Source organism: Eubalaena glacialis, chromosome 2 (genome assembly GCF_028564815.1).
Source record: "Eubalaena glacialis isolate mEubGla1 chromosome 2, mEubGla1.1.hap2.+ XY, whole genome shotgun sequence".
Classification (NCBI taxonomy): domain Eukaryota; kingdom Metazoa; phylum Chordata; class Mammalia; order Artiodactyla; family Balaenidae; genus Eubalaena; species Eubalaena glacialis.
In genome coordinates, this window is record NC_083717.1 from 180,423,869 (window position 1) to 180,442,053 (window position 18,185).

Genomic DNA, 18,185 nt, shown 5'->3' on the forward strand with positions numbered 1-18,185 from the left:
CTTTTTGAGCAAAGAACCGTTCCAGGTGCCTTTTACAGTCTTCCAGGGAATTGAAATTTTTCCATTAAGAGAATTTTGCAAATACCTAAATAAATGGAAATCCGAAGGTGCAATGTCTGGTGAATACGGCAGATGAATCAGAACTTCCCAGCCAAGCTGTAACAGTTTTTGCCTGGTCATCAAAGAAACATGCGGTCTTGTGTTATCCTGATGGACGACTATGTGTTTTCTATTGACTAAGTCTGGATGCTTTTCGTTGAGTGCTGCTTTCAGTTGGTCTAACTGGGAGGAGTACTTGTTGGAATTAATCGTTTGGTTTTCCTGAAGGAGCTCATAATAGAGGACTCCCTTCCAATCCCACCATATACACAACATTACCTTCTTTGGATGAAGACCGGCCTTTGGTGTAGTTGGTGGTGGTTCATTTCGCCTGCCCCACGATCTCTTCCGTTCCACATTATTGTACAATATCCACTTTTCATAGCCCATCACAATTTATTTAAAAAAATGGAACATTGTCATTATGTTTAAGTAGAGAATCTCATGCAGAAGTACGGTCAAGGTTTTTTTTCGCTTAACTTATGTGGAACCCAAACATCAAAGCGATTCAAGCTGATGCAAATGATTTTCAACACTTGATTTGGATATTTTGAGTACGTCAGCTATCTTCCTCGTGGTATAACGTTGATTGTTCTCAATTAATGTCTCGACTTGATCGCTATCAACTTCAACTGGTCTACCCGACCGTGGAGCACTGTCCAGCGAGAAATCTCCAGCACGAAACTTCACGAACCACTTTTGACACGTTCCATCAGTCACAGCACCTTCTCCATACACTGCACAAATCTGTTTTTTGCGTTTCAGTTGCGTTTTTACCTTTCTTGAAATAATAAAGCATAATAGGCCGAAAATGTTGCTTTTTTTCTTCCATCTTCAATATTAAAATGGCTACACAAAAATTCACCAATTTTGATAAGTCTTTTTTTAAATGCACACTGATATGACAGCTGTCACATACAATCTAACAAAATTGTTTCTAATGAAGTTAAAGACAGCTAAGTGCTACTAGAGCCATCTTACAGAAAAAACTGAACGAACCTTTTGGCCAACTCAATACTTGTCATATAGGAGCATCTTTAATTCATGCCTTATCTGCGATTGGAATGTAAAAACTAACATTTTACTTCGCCTGCTCCTTTCATAGCCCCTAGCATAGAGGATGCTCAAAAAGGCTTAAACTGAACATCAACCCATTTTGTTATATGACAAAACATTTGCACTGATTGCACTGTTGCTTCAAACATAAGTCAGTTATGACTAATATTCTTTTTTTTTAATGAAAATATTGAGAAGGCTTTTATTTAGGCAAAAGAACAATGAACGTGCAATAGTATCACTCTTTTACTTATAATTTCTAAAGGCTCCTCACATATGACTAACAGTCTAATCTTCAAGTTTATTTTCTCTTGGGAATGGGCAATTGACTAAATAAGGAATTTTATACACAAAGAAAGTTAATGTACATGGGCATATTAAATGTCAAACACTTGAATGCATAAGTTTTTCTTCTGGAAAGGAATTACTGGTCTTGTATTAAGAATCTCCACAATATTTAACTGAAGTTTGACATAGCACAACCAGCACTTGCAATGGTCTCAAAAATGTAAGTGTTCTTTAATAATCTAGAATTATAATTTTCTTCCTTCGAGTATTACATACCCACATAAACACTTTAGTAAGAAAACCGACTTAGTTTTTTGATGCACCAAAGGATTTAAAAAGCCTGGCCAGGGCAAGGTATTAAAGGAAAGAGATGTGTCTTGTAAATCACAAGCCCAGGTGGAATGGGGGAGGGGAGGGGAGGAAATGGCTCTTGAACACTCTTCCTAGTAAACTAGACCAGGAATTGTGCTCACCTTCTTCCCTTTAATGAGAGACACTGGCCAAGAGCACTTCCAACTACATAATAAGCAGTGAGTTAAGATGATAGGAAGCAAAGGAAATCCTAAACCAAGTACCACCTTAAATACTAGAAAAATCATATTTCATGATTTATCTTTCTCCTATTCTGACAAATTATTAGGACCTAGGAGATTTAGGGTGACAGTTATAAAATTAATGAAGGCTTTTGAGAATGGCAGTGGCCCAAGGACTCAGATGTTTTATAATCCTTCTCCCTCGTTAACTTTCTTTCCCAGTCCCTGATTTCTGAAAGTATCAGAATTTGAAGGATGAAATATATGCATGACCAGGACATATGTAAGGATTAGTGGACTAGAGTGCCATATAAACAACATTCATGTGGCTCATCTATCTGAGGCAAGAAAATTCAAACTAGTCCAATTTGGGTAATTCACAGTTATACTACCACACGCATTTTAAGAGACATACTGCACCAAATGCAACAGCAAGCATGGTCTGCATCCGGGCATCTTGCAGTGTGCTCAGTAGCCCTTTTTTGCTAAGAAGAGCTCTTCCTGCCAATGTCCAGAACTTAACATGTTTTACTCCCACAGAGACAAACTGGGAATCTGAATCTGGTCGGAATTCTGCCACAAAAATACGTTGGTTGTGACCAGCTCTGCTGGCAATTTTGGCACCTGATAAAAAAGATACAACAAAATTTTCTAGGTTAGTATAAGAACTAAGCTAATTTTTACAGGATCAAACAGTTATTGAAAATATATAGTTCAAAAAATAAATGCTTATAAAAAGAGAGAGCAGGGAATTCCCTGCCGGTCCAGTGGTTAGACTCAGCGCTTTCACTGCTGAGGGCCCTCTGATCGGGGAACTAAGATTCCACAAGTTGCGCTGGCACGGCCCCCAAAAAAGAGAGAGGGCATGTCCCTTGCACTGCTACCTAGCAATCACATGACATACAATTACTAGCGTAGAGGGTCCTTTTTACATATTTTTGCAAGTGATGTGTGATTTATGGAAAGCTTCATTATAATTTAAGGGGCATTTTAGAAACCATATCTTATTTTTTTCTGTGTAGTTCTATGAATTTCACTTTTTATAATGGCTATGTAACTGAAAAGTTTTGTCCGAAATGTGTTAAAGTAATATTACCCTATTGCTGTTCCATTATCACTTAACAATATAATTCATCGCATTCTTGAGTAAGATCCTCTATAACCAACCAAATAATAATTAGCAAGACACTTACATGCATAGTTTCTTACTGAAAGGAAATAACAGTGAATCATTTATAATATTAATAACTTTCATTAGTTCATACTTTGTTTACAATTTCACTGGGTTTTGAAAGTGGGACATACCTACAACTGTGTATGGGTATTGAGTAGGGCTCAATAGTGAATAATGGTTTCAATCACCAAGTTAACACAAATATGAAATAGAAAATTCCTATCACCCCATTTTTATTTTTTAAAATTACAAAGAAAAAAAATCCTACCTTCCTGCCATCTCCAAATGGTAATTGTATGTTCTGGGTCTAGCCCCACAGATAGCAAGAGTTTACCAGTAGCACTGAAACTGACTGAACACACTCCCTTTGAATGGTAGCATCTTAGTATCGATAAAGTCTGCTTGTTCACTGCATCCCAGATGTGGATAGAAGGAGCTGTAGCTAAACAAAGATAAAATCCAAAAGTTGTAACACACCTATTACAAATGTTTCCATTTCTAAGGCTGATGCATACTCATCTCTAAAACACAGGAAAAATATGTACCAAAGAAAGACAGTGTACTTAATAAAAAGTAGCTCAAAACTAAGACTGAATTAAAAAGAAAGAAAGAAAAGGGAAGAGAAAGGAAAGGAAGGGAGAAAAATACAGACTACTTCCTCAGGCTATAGTCCAAATTGCACTTTTGAGAAAATAGCATTTAGACAAGCAAATTAGGCAATCACAACTTTAAACAACTTTTCAAAAAATAATGCATGTTTTAGATACACGTTAAATCTTTATATAATTATGTGCAGAAATATACAAACATTATACACTTATGAAATACCAGGATATATTTACTACCTATGTTATATGAAGGAGAGATAGAAAGTAAATACAAATTGAGAAAGGCAATAGGTAGGAAACCACCTGAATAGATCACAAAGGAAATCTTCAACTGGATAGGCATATATCTGGTAAAAAAACTAAGTTCATATCACTTTATAAGACAGTAGTTTTTTTTTTTTTAAACAGGATTTCATGGAAGAAATTAAACTGCTAATCTTTTAAAAAAATTATATTTGGGGCTTCCCTGGTGGCGCAGTGGTTGAGAATCTGCCTGCCGATGCAGGCAACACAGGTTCGAGCCCTGGTCTGGGAGGATCCCACATGCCGCGGAGCAACTGGGCCCGTGAGCCACAACTACTGAGCCTGCGCGTCTGGAGCCTGTGCTCTGCAACAAGAGAGGCCGCGATAATGAGAGGCCCGCGCACCGTGATGAAGAGTGGCCCCCACTTGCCGCAACTGGAGAAAGCCCTCGCACAGAAACGAAGACCTAACACAGCCATAAATAAATAAATAAATAAATAAATCCAAAGTTAAAAAAAAACAAAAAAAAAAAAAAACAAAAACGGGGATTTCTTTAAAAAAAAAAAAAAAATTATATTTGTTGTTTTTTTTCTTTTTTAGATTTTAAAATTTATCTTGTCCAGCCCGTTTCTACTGCTTAAAAAGTTTTCCCAGTTCTCTGTATTTCCTAGGTTAAAAAACCATAGCTTTGGACTGTCCTTTTTTCATGAATTGCACCCTATAAAAAGGAATAGGTAAGTCAATTCAGCAGCTAATTCAGTCTCAGAACATAAGTATTTTTAGTAAAATAATCAAAATATGGAAGTGCATTTGCTTCAAATTATAAATCTGGTACAAATATTGCAAAAATAGAGAACTATTACGAAAAGATGAGCCGCCTTAAAATCATTTGATGCAGAAAGAAATTGTGGTCTCTAAAGAAAATATTCTGATGAATTTAGACTATATTGTGTACCATCTACAATTTATAGTGTACCATGATAAATTAAATCTGACAGTTCTTCAAACAAAGTTGTTACAATATATTAACTCAGGGAATTAAATTTAAGTATCATTAAGTAAAAATCATTCAAAGATTTATGCAACTGTAAAAAAAATCAAAACTACATGGAAAGAGACATAAAAATTTACCATATAATAGAATATTTATGTGTGAAAAATTGACCACAATAATTAAAGCACTGGACTAAAATCAGAATGTTCCTCATTCAATAAAATTCAAAGGATATGAGGGACGGGTAAACTTAATTCAGTAAGGAACGCCAGATGGTTTAAATGTAAAATATGTATATATATACATATGTGCTGGAGATCATTCTATAATATTTTGTCAGTGCTAAATATTATACAGGTCTTCTGTAATACAGAAACACTTTTATATATTTACAAAAAGGACCTCTGGGCAACCCATATACTGTATTTGTCTAAATGTGATGATGTAGATAATGAATTTTCAAGAAACATCACTTATTTAATATTCTCCAAATTTAATATTCCACAAATTACAAAGAATTACATTTATCTAAAATTTAAATAGCAAGTAATTTTAAGTAAACTGAATTAGTGAGCTTTTCAAACTTCTATAAAAAATCAAATGAGATGGTAAGAAGCTTATACCAAGAATTTACATCTTAAAACATATAGGTATGACTATGTTATGGGATTGTTACACATTTAGAGTGTCCAAAACTTACATCAGTAACAATATTTAAGATTTAAATTACTGGACCTTCTCAAGGCCTAACTTACTAAAGAAAGACTGAATTATGTTCATTAAGTATATTTTATTTTCTCCTGTAATTTGAAAGTGGTCATTGCTAGAGTAACACAGATACTACTCTTATTTCTCGCCTTCCTGTAGGCTACCAGACAGGACTGCCCATCATGGGCAAGGCATGTTACCAGGGACATCTCATTCTTTCTGATCCCTGTTTCTAGGCAGTTATGTTTCCCTATGAACTCAGGCTCAGAGAAGTTAAGTGACTTGGCCTAGGTCACACAACTCAGAGCTGGCAGAGCCAGCAGAGGTGTGCTATTGTCAGCACCCAGGTTCTATTCTCACTCTTTCCACACCAACCTGTCTCCAGAAAATCAATCCCACGAACTTTTCATAACCATTCTTGACTCTTAGTCTCCAGTATAGAGATGCCATAAGGGTCTCTTAAAATTACAAATGGATCTCATAATAATCAAAGTTTTAAAGGATATTCTTTTTTCATCCCTTAGTTTGCCTTTGATGCGGCATAGAAAACACTATATTTTAAAAACAAAGTTTTAATATGGACCATTAAGTGTGCCAACTGTATTTTGCCCTTTGGTTCCTATAGTGGACAACTCTTTTCTGTACACCCAGCATCCATTTCCTCCTTCCTTCTTAGTAAAGCTCCAATTTTATTCAGGAATCCATGCCTTCCTCATGCAATGCAAGTGATTCAGGGGAAAGACACTGCATGCTCAGCTAACTGTCTGAGCCCATTGTGATAACACCCCCCTCATACCCCACAACCCTTACCCTCCCATTCCCCCACCCCTGACATCAGTGATTCAGTTCAGTAATCCAGATTCAAGCCAATCAGCACACAGTATCCCCCGATCAGGGTCTTCTTAGTACAGGGCTTTGCTCACATCTTAAAATGACTCAATCAGGCTAAAAGGAAGCACTAATTTTAGGTCATGGTTTCGAAAGAAGTTTTTATCCTCTTTCCCACTTGATGAAAAAGCAAGGAAGCATGTAACTCCAACTGCTACTGGCAGCCCTTTTATAACACAAATACCACAGCCTTATGGGTGAAGCCAATGCTGAGAGGATGGCAGAGCAGAAGAGACAGGAAGCACACCGTGGAGCTCCTGAATCAGCAAATGCAGGAGACCACTCTCCCACTCCACTCTCGTGTGATAGTAAATTTCCTTATTTTCTGTCATGAGAGGGCTCATGGAAGATCACTAAAGTCACTTAATGGACAACTGCTTATCAGGACAAATAGTAACCTAGACCAGAGAGAGGTCTCTCTCCTTGAGTTGCTTTAAGGATCAAAAATGTCAAATTCTTACCTCCTGACACAGTCTTGGGTGGGCTGAAAAAACTTTGTCAGAGACAAAAGATATTCCCGTAGTGTCTACTCAAAACACATCTATTGTATTCAAATGGTAATTATACCATATCTTTTCTAATATATATATTTTCTCTCCCACATTCCAAAGTGATGATTCCAAAACTCTTCCCCCACCTACTTCACCATCTCCTCACTCTCAGCTGATGAAATAAAAGCCATCAGAGAGGAGGTTCCTTATTTTCCCACCTCCAAACCTACCAGTTTTCTTGCATTTGAACCTACACTCCCTTCATTCCTTATGACTGTAGGCAATTTCTCCCTGCCCATCTATTTCTTCCAAAGTATTCCCCCATCTCATTTAGCCAGCTGCTCAAGCAAAAAATTAATTTAGTCCTGACTCCTTACTTTCTCTCATGCCCCCTCATCCAATTTATCAAAAAAAACCTGCTGGATTTACCTCTAAAATACAGTCCATATTTATCTAGTTCTCTAGTTCATTTTCACTCCTAACACCCTAGTTTAAAATGTCTTTTGCTTGGACTACTAGGATAGCCTCCTAATTTTCTGGAGGCTCTTTCCCCTTTATATTCCTAATAGTGCAGAGAGTGATTTCCTCAAAGGATAAACTAGATCACAGGGCTTCCCTGGTGGCGCAGTGGTTGAGAATCCGCCTGCCAGTGCAGGGTACACGGGTTCGAGCCCTGGTCCTGGAAGATCCCACGTGCCGTGGAGCAACTAAGCCCGTGCACCACAACTACTGAGCCTGTGCTCTAGAGCCCACGAGCCACAACTACTGAGCCCACACGCCACAACTACTGAAGCCCACGTGCCTAGAGCCCGTGCTCCGCAACAAGAGAAGCCACCGCAATGAGAAGCCTGCGTACCGCAACGAAGACTAGCTCCCGCTCGCCACAAGTAGAGAAAAGCCCGCTCGCAGCAATGAAGACCCAACGCAGCCAAAAATAAATAAATAAAATAAATAAATAAAAATTAGATCCCATAACTCCCTTGCTTAAAACTCTCCAATGATGGACTCTGCGCTTAGCACAAATCCAAACTCCTCTCCGTGACTGGCAAAGCCCTACGTGACTGACTCCTGCCCCTCTCTAGGTTCATCTCAGAGCCCTTACTGCAGTCACACGGACCTTCCTGTTTCTTGATTCAGCTTTAGGGCCTCCCCAGGAGGGAGTTAACAGAAGCACGACTGAGGTTACTATCACTAGAATGGCCTGCTTGCTAGTGTGTAAGAACTTGACTTTTGAAATGTTCCCTATGTTGATAAGGTTATTTTGTCCACGGGGGGCACTGAATACCTGCTTTCTTCTGGGACTATGGTATTTTAGTAGTTGTGCCTTTGTGTCTATGTGACCAGCCCCCAGTAAAAGCCTTGGTCTCCGAGTCTTCAGTGGGTTTCCCTGGGCAGGAACACTGCACCTGCACTGATATATCTGGCTGCTGGTAGAAGAAGCAGGTTCTGTGTGACCCCTGGAGGAGTGTCTTGGAAGAGACAGAGAAAGCCTGTGCCTCGATCCTCTAGGCTCCACCTGATGTGTCTTTTTCCCTTGCTGATCATTGTAATAAGCTACAGCACCGTAACTATCTCTGGGTCCTGTGATTCCTTCTAGTGAATCACTGAATGTGTGGGTGGTCGTAGGATTCCCAAACCAGGCCTCAGCCTAGAGCCCCCAGATCACCCTTCAGGTACCATTGTTTTGTATCATTCTTGGCCTAGCTAAATGTTACCACCTCTGAAAAAACACTCTGTTTTGTTGTCATCGCCCTATTTGTTGTTTTTATCACATTTATCACCATCTTAGATCATGTTATTTAAAAAAAAAAAGTACTTATTTATTGCCTGTCTCCCTCTAAAGCAGAAGTCAGCAACTTTCACTGTAAAGGGTCAGATAAGAGACAAAATTCAAGGTATTATGCAGGTACTTGTGTAATAAAAGAAAACAAATTTTCACAAAATTTTTGTTGATGAAATTCATTGAGTGAAAATTTTTATAATATAGATCTACTAATGAGAATGAAATTTTTTGGGGGGGATAATTCACTTAAGTGGGGTTCAAAATCAGAGTTCTTTATTTTTTTTAAAAAAATTACAAATGTTCATCTGATAATGATCTATAATAATTTTCAACTGTGAAAATGTCTCACACAGGTACTGTCAAATATGAATATCATCCAAAAGCATATGATTTTAATTGAGCATATTAATCACTTGGAAGGCATTCAGAAAATTCTATTAGAGTCTTATCTTGATATTTGCCTTTTAGCATTTATTACATTGCAGAATAATAACTTTAAATTGAAGGTTAGGTGGAAGTTCCTCAATTGTACAGTTAAACAGATTTTTTAAATATGGAAATTTTCTCTACGCTTGTATCAAGATCTAAAAAATGCTGCTGGAACTGTAACTTGAGCCCAGAAAATACATTTGCCGCAAATTTGTGTGGGAATGGGAATCTCACTTCTCGTCTTAATTTTTGACAGTATGAGAAGTATATAGAGAAGTTTGGCGTTACTTGTGATTCAAAGATTAGTTGTCATCAAATGACTTTCCTGCAGTATAAGTTTCACATATAAGCACTGTAATTGAAATTTCAGGTTGTAATTGTAATTTCCCTGTAATTTCAGGTTGAATCATTAAGAAACATTATCAAGTATGCAGCAAAAACTAATTTCCAAAGCCACTGAGTTTTCCATAACAGAGACTGAGGGCAGTTCTCACTCAGAAAAATTTCAGTCCTGGCTCTGAGCTACAGAAATTGCCAAAAAAAAACACAAAAAACCCCAAAATGTTACCACTGCTAAACCACTGAACTGCTGTGGGGATAGGGCAAGTCAGGACTTTCACCTTCTATTTCTAACATAAATTAACGGAACTGATGATGGTTAAGTCTATGAGAGCAAACAAAATTAACTGTTGACTCTCAATAACAAAATATTGAAGTTCAATTACACATGATAGATTGAAATATTTTCCACAAACCACCTGCTGACAAATAATACAATGAATAGCCATAAATGCCTTAAATGATTATAAGCCTTTTAAATTTAATCAACTATCCCCTTTTCTGCTCTAGCTCCACAGATATTTTTACCACCATCAGCTGTAATACATCTTAGCAGATTCCACTTCAGGTTGTACTGAATTCATGTTTTCTTAACTTATTTGAAAATATTATCTTTTGTAGTTGTTCCATGGACACCGTTCATAGAGGCAAACTTCAGTCACTTAAAAGTCCACACTGATTCCTCAAATAAACAACTGGCAACATTTGTCAACCCATCAAGAGCCAAGGGAAACCATTAAAAATCATCTGCCTTTTTTTGGTCTTGTTTTTAGTGACTACTGATGTTGTTCCCAATGTCCTCAGTTCTTTTAGCAATGGTTTTTGCCAAAAAGCTAATAGTCTTAAGTTTATTTTCTCTGGACACTTGTTCGTTGCAATCAAACATGATTTAATTAATTCACAGTAATAAACAGCTTTTCTTGATTAGCTAACAAATGAGTCATTCAGAACCTTACTTAGGTTGTAGCCACATTTTATTTTATTTTATTTTTTTGAAGAAATTCTGTTGTGATGAGATATTGTTTTAAAGTTTCTAATTTTTCTGATTTTTGCTTTCCTGTGAACTGGGAATACTGTGATAAAGTTTAGTGTGAAAATGTTGACATATATTGTATTCTTTCAGCACAGCTACAGTATCATTGCATAATAAACACAATGTTTTACCAACTAATTTCATAACAACATAATCCACACTTCACTGTGCCTTTTGAGTTTGACATTCAAAGTCTATTTTCCTTTCCCCTCCCTTGTTTTGACATGATAGATATACACTGGTTAAAAAACAAAAAAATGGCAGCAATGTGGATGGACCTAGAGAATAGCATATTTAGTGAAGTAAGTCAGATAGAGAAAGACAAATACGGTATGACATGACCTATATGTAGAATCTAAAAAACAATACAAATGAATGTATATGTAAAACAGAAACAGACTCACAGACATAGAAAACAAACCAGTGGTTACCTAAGGAGAGAGGAAAGAGGGGAGGGGCAAATTAGGGGTACGAGATTAAGAGATACAAACTGCTTTGTATAAAATAGGTAAGGATATATTGTATAGCACAGGGTAATTATAGCCATTATCTTGTAATAACTTTTAGTGGAGTATAAGCTGTAAAAAAATGAATCACAATGCTGTACACCTGAAACTAATATAATGTTGTACATCAACTATACTTCAACAACAAAAAAATGTTGTGGAATAGCAATACACGCAGCACTCAAAACCTGTCAAGTTTTAAAACAGAATCACTGCAATCTGTAGTGTGCTAAGCAGCAGTGGAAAGCAATGAGAGTGTCATAAACAGTCTCTGTTGCAACTATTCAACTCTGCCATTAAAGCACAAAAGCTGCCATAGACAATATGTAACTGAATGAGCATGGCTGTGTCCAATAAAACTTTATCTATGGATACTGAAATCTGAATTTCATATACTTTTCATGTTTTGTGAAATTTTATTCTTCCCGTGTTATTTTCCAACTACTTAAATTAATAAAAACTATACTCAATCATGGGCTGTACAAAAACAGGTGCTGGACCAGATTTGGCCGAAGGGCTGTAGTTTGCTAACCCCTGCTCTTGAGTGTAGACCAAGAGAGCAAGGACCTTGCCTGTTGTGCTGAATAAATTTGTAGTTAAATAGTCAAATCACAAAATCATGCTTTACCCTGGAGGAGGGGAGGGAAATGGATACAAATCACATAAATTGGTAGAAATCAAATAAATGTTTTCTTATCAAACTGCTAATTCTTACTATATTATGTAAACTGAAATACAGTTGAAAAGCCTAGTTATTATAATATCTAAAAACAACAGACATGCATTGTTCATCTAACAGCTTTTTAACTTCACAAAGCCATGGTCAAAATCAATAATAAAAAGTTATTTTCAAATTTTTAAATGCTCTGTTGATCTAGTATGTGCAATAATTAAGTTGGTTACATAAAAATAATAAATTTTAAAAAAATTTTATTTCTAGGCAATAAAATTTATTGATTCATATTTAAGATCAAGTTTTAGCCCCACCTTTATTCTTACCAGCTATGTGATATTGGCGAGTTAATATCTACTATGAAGAATTCTTGTGATGACTTACAACAATGCTGGGCACACTAAGAAGGTCAAAATATATTAGCTTTTTTTAAAAAAAACCTTATTATTGCAGACAGGGCTCAGCATCATGACATTAAAATGCTGTATTCTTAATTTTAAAAAAATCCAAAATAGGTTCAAGTATCTTATTACTCTATAAAAATTTGGGCTATCATTACTTAACAATATGACTAAAATAGAAAATGATTAATTTCCTTACCTGACATGTCTGCTGAATCACCTATAATGGAAAAATAGCAGAATAATAATTATCCATAAATACTATAAGCAAAATTTGTAAAAACTGAATTATCATAAAATGATAATTTTAAGTAATTTAAATAATTTTTATACACAAAATTAATTTTATTATGCAAAATTGAGTACACTGTAAGTAAAGCCACTAATTTCAATTATATATGCATATTAACATTCTATGCATATGACCTTTCAATCTTTGGATCAATATTTTCTTTATATATAGTGAGTTACATGAAATTTTAAATATAACAACTTAAAATAATATTGATATGGTTTAAAATTGATATGACTTTATTTTGGTTTAAAAAATGCCCTGTTAATAGATCCTTTGGGCTTTAATGGATCTCTACATGCAGGGAAGAATTAGATCTAAACCTTCTGAGAGAAATGATGGCAAAAGTTAGCATGTAACTCAAGAAAAAAAAAAAGCTCTTAATTCAGGCCACAAATTAACCCCTTTCTTATTTTTTTTTAATTAAACATTTTCTGTATGAGTAAAAGATTGCCAAAAAAGAAAACACGAAACTCATTATATGTGCAGTGGAAATACTTATTAACCACAATTTTAGAAGCAACAGTCTATTGCAAGAAAGAAAGCAGAAAAATTTAGGAATCTTTTCAAGATAGATGATTGTTCTGTGCTTTGGTAGAGCTTTATATCCCTACGAAATAATTATTTCAATGACATATGTAGACCTATCGTATCCTGACCTGGAATACGAGAGAAAAGGTAATGAAGTACTTGACTCTGCTGAACAGACCAGTCAGGATATACCACTTTTAGTTTTGAACATGCTCTGATAACAACCAAATGATGAGAGGACTTGAAACTATGTCACATGAAGAATGGTTTAAAGACTGAGGGTGTTTGGTTTTGGCTATCAGGCTTATCCCAGAATATCTGCAGGGCCTGGGACAATTAAGAGTACAGATAAAGACCTAAACATCACAGGTCTAAATATTCTGGGTGCCCCAAAATGAGGACCAGTGAATTGCAACGAAAGAGAAACAAATTTCGGTTCTATATGAAGAAGCACTTTATAACAGAGCTTCCTGGGCTTCCCTCATGGCGCAGTGGTTAAGAATCTGCCTGCCAATGCAGGGGACACGGGTTTGAACCCTGGTCTGGGAATATCTCACATGCCATGGAAAAACTAAGCCCGTGTGCCGCAACTACTGAGCCTGCACTCTAGAGCCCACAAGCCACAACTACTGAGTTCACGTGCCACAACTACTGAAGCCCGTGTGCTTAGAACCCACGCACTGCAACGAAGAGCAGCCCCCGCTCGCCACTCGAGAAGTGGCGCAACTTGAGGAAGCCTGCGCGCAGCAACAAAGACCCAACGCAGCCAAAAAAAAATAAATAAAATAAATAAGTTTATTAAAAAAAAAAAAACCAGAGCTTCCTAAGGTTAGGTTACTCTGTTAGGCATCAAGTGATAATGGGGTTCAAGCACGTGTAGGAGGATCCTTAATCAAATATGTAACAAAGGAAATTCAAACATCTAATGATGGACAGCTAGTGATGGATAAAATGATATATTTGGCTCTGAGATTCCAAGAAAAAAGAAAAGTTTGAATGTAACTGGCTAAAATACCACAAAAGCAAATATTTCAGTTCCTCTATGATTTATATGACTTTTTAACAAAGAGAACCATATACATTTTATAAAGTGTTTTCGTGCTTTGTGGGTTTTAAACAAGCCTGGCAGGCAAAGTAACTAGTGATTCAATTTTCTTTAGGTTCAGAAGAGAAAAAGTCTCTTACTCTTTGATCTTCTCTTGAGTCTTTCTTACACTTAATTAGTCATCAGTAAAGAATTTTATGTCTTGTGGAATGGTACAAGTAGGGCAAGGCACAGAACTACATACATGATCTAAAATCCACCTCTGTACTGCCTGAACTTTGACTTGGAAGGACAGAGAGGGGGAGATAATTAGCCATTCCACATTCTCTATAGTGTTGCCTTTCAACAAAAGGGAAAGAATACAAATATCAAATCATGCATTTGAAACTAACATAATATTTTATGTAATTATATCTCAATTTTATAAAAGGAAAGAAGTAGAGAAGGTCAAATTTCATGAAAGATTAATTTGTGACCACAACATTTCTTAATCAAAAGAGAAAACTATAGCCCTAATATGTTAAACAAAGTTGCTTTTTTAAAGGGAGAAAAGGGGAAAGAAAAGGAGAAGGAGCAAAGCTGGGAAATGGAAGAACCATGCCTTCTAGGATTCCATTCATAGAATGTAAATTCCACTAACACAGAGATTTTGTCTTTTTTTGTAAGCTGCTTATATCCCAAGCACCAAGAACAATACCTTGCACGTGGCAGATACTCAGTAAATTTGTTGAATAAATGAACTTAATAAAAATTAACTGATCAATAACTATATGCCAAGAGGCACTAAACATGATGCTTTCATGACCAAAATGGTAACTTGGTCTCTTACTCCTCATGCAAAGTGAAAAGAAGACTTCAATTTCAAAAGCTTAGTGTGAAAACGGGCTAGATCTACGTATTTATATTAAAAGATTAGAAAGGCTGGATCAAGAGGCAGAATAGAAGGATGTGGAGCTCATCTTCTCCTACAAATACATCAGAACTACATCTACATGTGGAACCCTTCTCACAGAATACCTGCTGAACGTCGGCAGATCTCATAAAACCAAAGTTGCAAGAAAGATCACCACATAACCAGGTAGGATGAAAGAAAAAAAAAACAAAAGAAGAATCAGGACGGGACCTGTGCCCCTGGCAGAGAGCTATGAAAGAGGAAAGATTCCCTCACCCTGGGAAGTCTCTTCACTGGTAGTGAGATCAGCTGGGACAGAAAGGGAGTTTCAGAGGCTCAGAGAAGAGTACAGCAGCTGGTTTACAGCAGGCGGAACAGACAGAGACCAACACAGAGGGTCCTGGCCACCTCCCTGCCCTCCCCAGCCTGAGATACGCATTTGCTGGTGTGTGCGGGGGGGCTGGGCACTGAAACTTGGGTTTCAGAGGACAGATCTGGGGAGAGGACTGGGGCTGGTTGTGTGGAGACAGCCTGAAGGGGCTGAAGTGTGGTCCAAGCCACAATCAGGGGTGTGTGCAGGAAGGAGCTGGGGTCTGCCACTTAAGTCCCACTGTTAATGCTTGAAGGGAGGGGCAGGGCCCCTGCCATAGCAGCCTCCTATTCTTGGAGTGCTCATGGTGGGCGCAGCTCTGTCTCTATTAGCTCTGGGAGAGTGTAAGCACCAGAGGATTGTCCATACTTGGAGGCAGGGCTGAAATCCAAACTGATCCCCAGGGGCCATGTGACATTGGAAGCAGGGCTGAAATCTGAGTGTCCCAGCGGTTGTGGGATCTGTGAATTTAGGCACTTTGTAAACTCAGTGCCCGTGGGACATCCAAGCAGATTACTGGTGATCTCGTGGATGGGGCGGGTCCAGCGATAGTGGCTGTGGGCTTTGCCACAGTCTGGGCTGACTCAGTAGCTCTACGATGGGTCCAGGTGCAAGACTTTGGCAGTCCTGGTACCTGATCTCAGCAGTTCTGTACCAAGGGATCTGTGCTAGTGGCTTTGTGAGCACAGCACCTGAGGGACAACCAGGACAACTGCCTGAATTCCCATGGTTGAGGTGGGGCCGAGGGCAGTGCCAAAACAGTGTACTTTGTGAATCCACACAACGGGTGACAGGCAACATCACAGAGCGCACTTCCTGATGGACAGCTCCTACAAAGGAATACTCAGTGGCTCCTGTCCCTGCTCCAGCCCCGCCTACCTCACACCACAGTTCAGAAACGGCTCTGCGGGTGTCTACTCCAACAAGTGGGGAGCAGACCTTGCCCCCAACAGGGCTGTGACAAGCACAGACCAAATAGGAGGGCCCATTCAACATCCAGTGCAGGCTCTGGTCACCACAACAACAATTACACCCCCTATCAAGGGGATAATGAGGAAAGATGTGGCAGGTATCCATAGTAAAAACAGCCCTCGAACTAAAAATATTAGACTCATGGAGCATACACAGGGACACTTCCACATAAAAAAAGCCCTTCAGGACCACAGTAGATAACTGTTTCTCTTAAATTCATAAAGTCAGAGAAATATGAGTAAAATGAAGAAGCAGAGGAACCACTTCCGATATAAAGATCAAGAGAATTCCCCTGAAAGAACAAACAATGAAGCAGACCTCTCCAGTTTACTAGACCCCAAGTTCAAGAAGGAAGTAATGAAAATACTGAAGGAATGAAGAAGGGCTATTGATAGAAATGCAGATTACTATAAAAAGCAATGAGAGGGGCTTCCCTGGTGGCGCAGTGGTTGAGAATCTGCCTGCTAATGCAGGGGACATGGGTTTGAGCCCTGGTCTGGGAAGATCCCACATGCCGCGGAGCAACTAAGCCCGTGAGCCACAACTACTGAGCCTGAGCGTCTGGAGCCTGTGCTCCGCAACGGGAGAGGCCGTAACAGTGAGAGGCCTGCACATGGCGATGAAGAGTGGCCCCCGCTCGCCGCCAACTGGAGAAAGCCCTCGCACAGAAACGAAGACCCAACACAGCCAAAAATAAATTAATTAATTAAATTAAAAAAAAAAAAGATGGCTGCTAATACATGGGATACATGCTTCCCCTTATCCAAAAAAAAAAAAAAAAGGCAATTAGAAACTGTAAAGAGGAGCCGATTAAAATTAGAAAACTCATTTGCCAAGACAAAAGCTGAGCCGAAGGCAATAAATAGCAAACTGGATAATGCAGAAGAATGAATAAGTGATCTGGAAGACAGAATAATGGAAATCATCCAATCAGATCAACAGACAGAAAGACAAATGAAAAAAAATGAAAGCAATATACAAGACCTATGGGATAATATAAAGCATCCCAATCTACGCATAAGAGGGATCCCAAGAAGGAGAAGAAAAATAAAAGGGGATCGAAAATATATTTGAAGAAATTATGGCTGAAAATTTTCCAAACCTAAAGAAGGAAACAGATATCCAGGTACAGAAAGCACAGAGGGTCCCAAACAAGATGAACCCAAACAGACCTATACCAAGACATATTATGACTAAAATGGCAAAAGTTTAAGACATAGGGAGGATTCTAAAGGCAGCAAGAGAAAATAAAGAGTTAATGACAAGGGGACACCCATAAGGCTCTCAGCTGATTTCTCCACAGAAACATTGCAGGCCAGAAGGGAGTGGCAAGATATATTCAAAGTCCTGAAAGGGAAAAACCTGCAAAACAGGATACTCTACCCAGCAATATTATCACTTAGAATAGAAAGAGAGATAAAGAATTTCTCAGACAAGCAAAAACTAAAAGAATACAGCAATACTAAACTTATTCTAGAAGAAATATTGAAAGGTCTTCTCTAAATAGAAAAGAAGCAAGAATCTACAGGAAAGAGAAAATCACAATTGGAAAGTAAATCAAATAAGCCAATAGACAGATTTTTTAAAAATCAAAAAAAAATTTGTGAAAGCAATAACTACAATGAACATCAAAAGGATAAACACAAAGATGTAAAAGATGACATCAAAATCATATAATGTGGGGGAGGAGAGTAAGAAATGTAGATTTTTTTGTAGATTTTTTGTTTGTTTGTCTCAAAGTCTCTTTATTCCTTTGCTCATTCTTTATTATGAAATGCTTGAGACATGTCAAGTGGTTTTTTTTTTTTTTTTTTTGTGGCCACACTGCACAGCTTTC

The 18,185-nt window shown here is 37.7% G+C and overlaps 1 protein-coding gene across 2 annotated transcripts in view; it reads right to left on the bottom strand.

Annotated features, from left to right (window-relative positions):
* Window positions 1–18,185, bottom strand: part of EML5 (EMAP like 5) — a 163,913-nt gene that overhangs the window by 9,999 nt on the left and 135,729 nt on the right. The window contains exons 31-33 of one of the 2 annotated variants that reach the window (XM_061181152.1): window positions 12,446–12,466; window positions 3,419–3,592; window positions 2,392–2,600 (exon numbers count right to left, since the gene is read on the bottom strand). In XM_061181152.1, the coding sequence (XP_061037135.1) occupies window positions 2,392–2,600; window positions 3,419–3,592; window positions 12,446–12,466 (404 nt within the window). Of the gene's footprint in view, window positions 1–2,391; window positions 2,601–3,418; window positions 3,593–12,445; window positions 12,467–18,185 lie in introns of those variants that run through there. The other variant, XM_061181151.1, reaches the window with a different exon arrangement.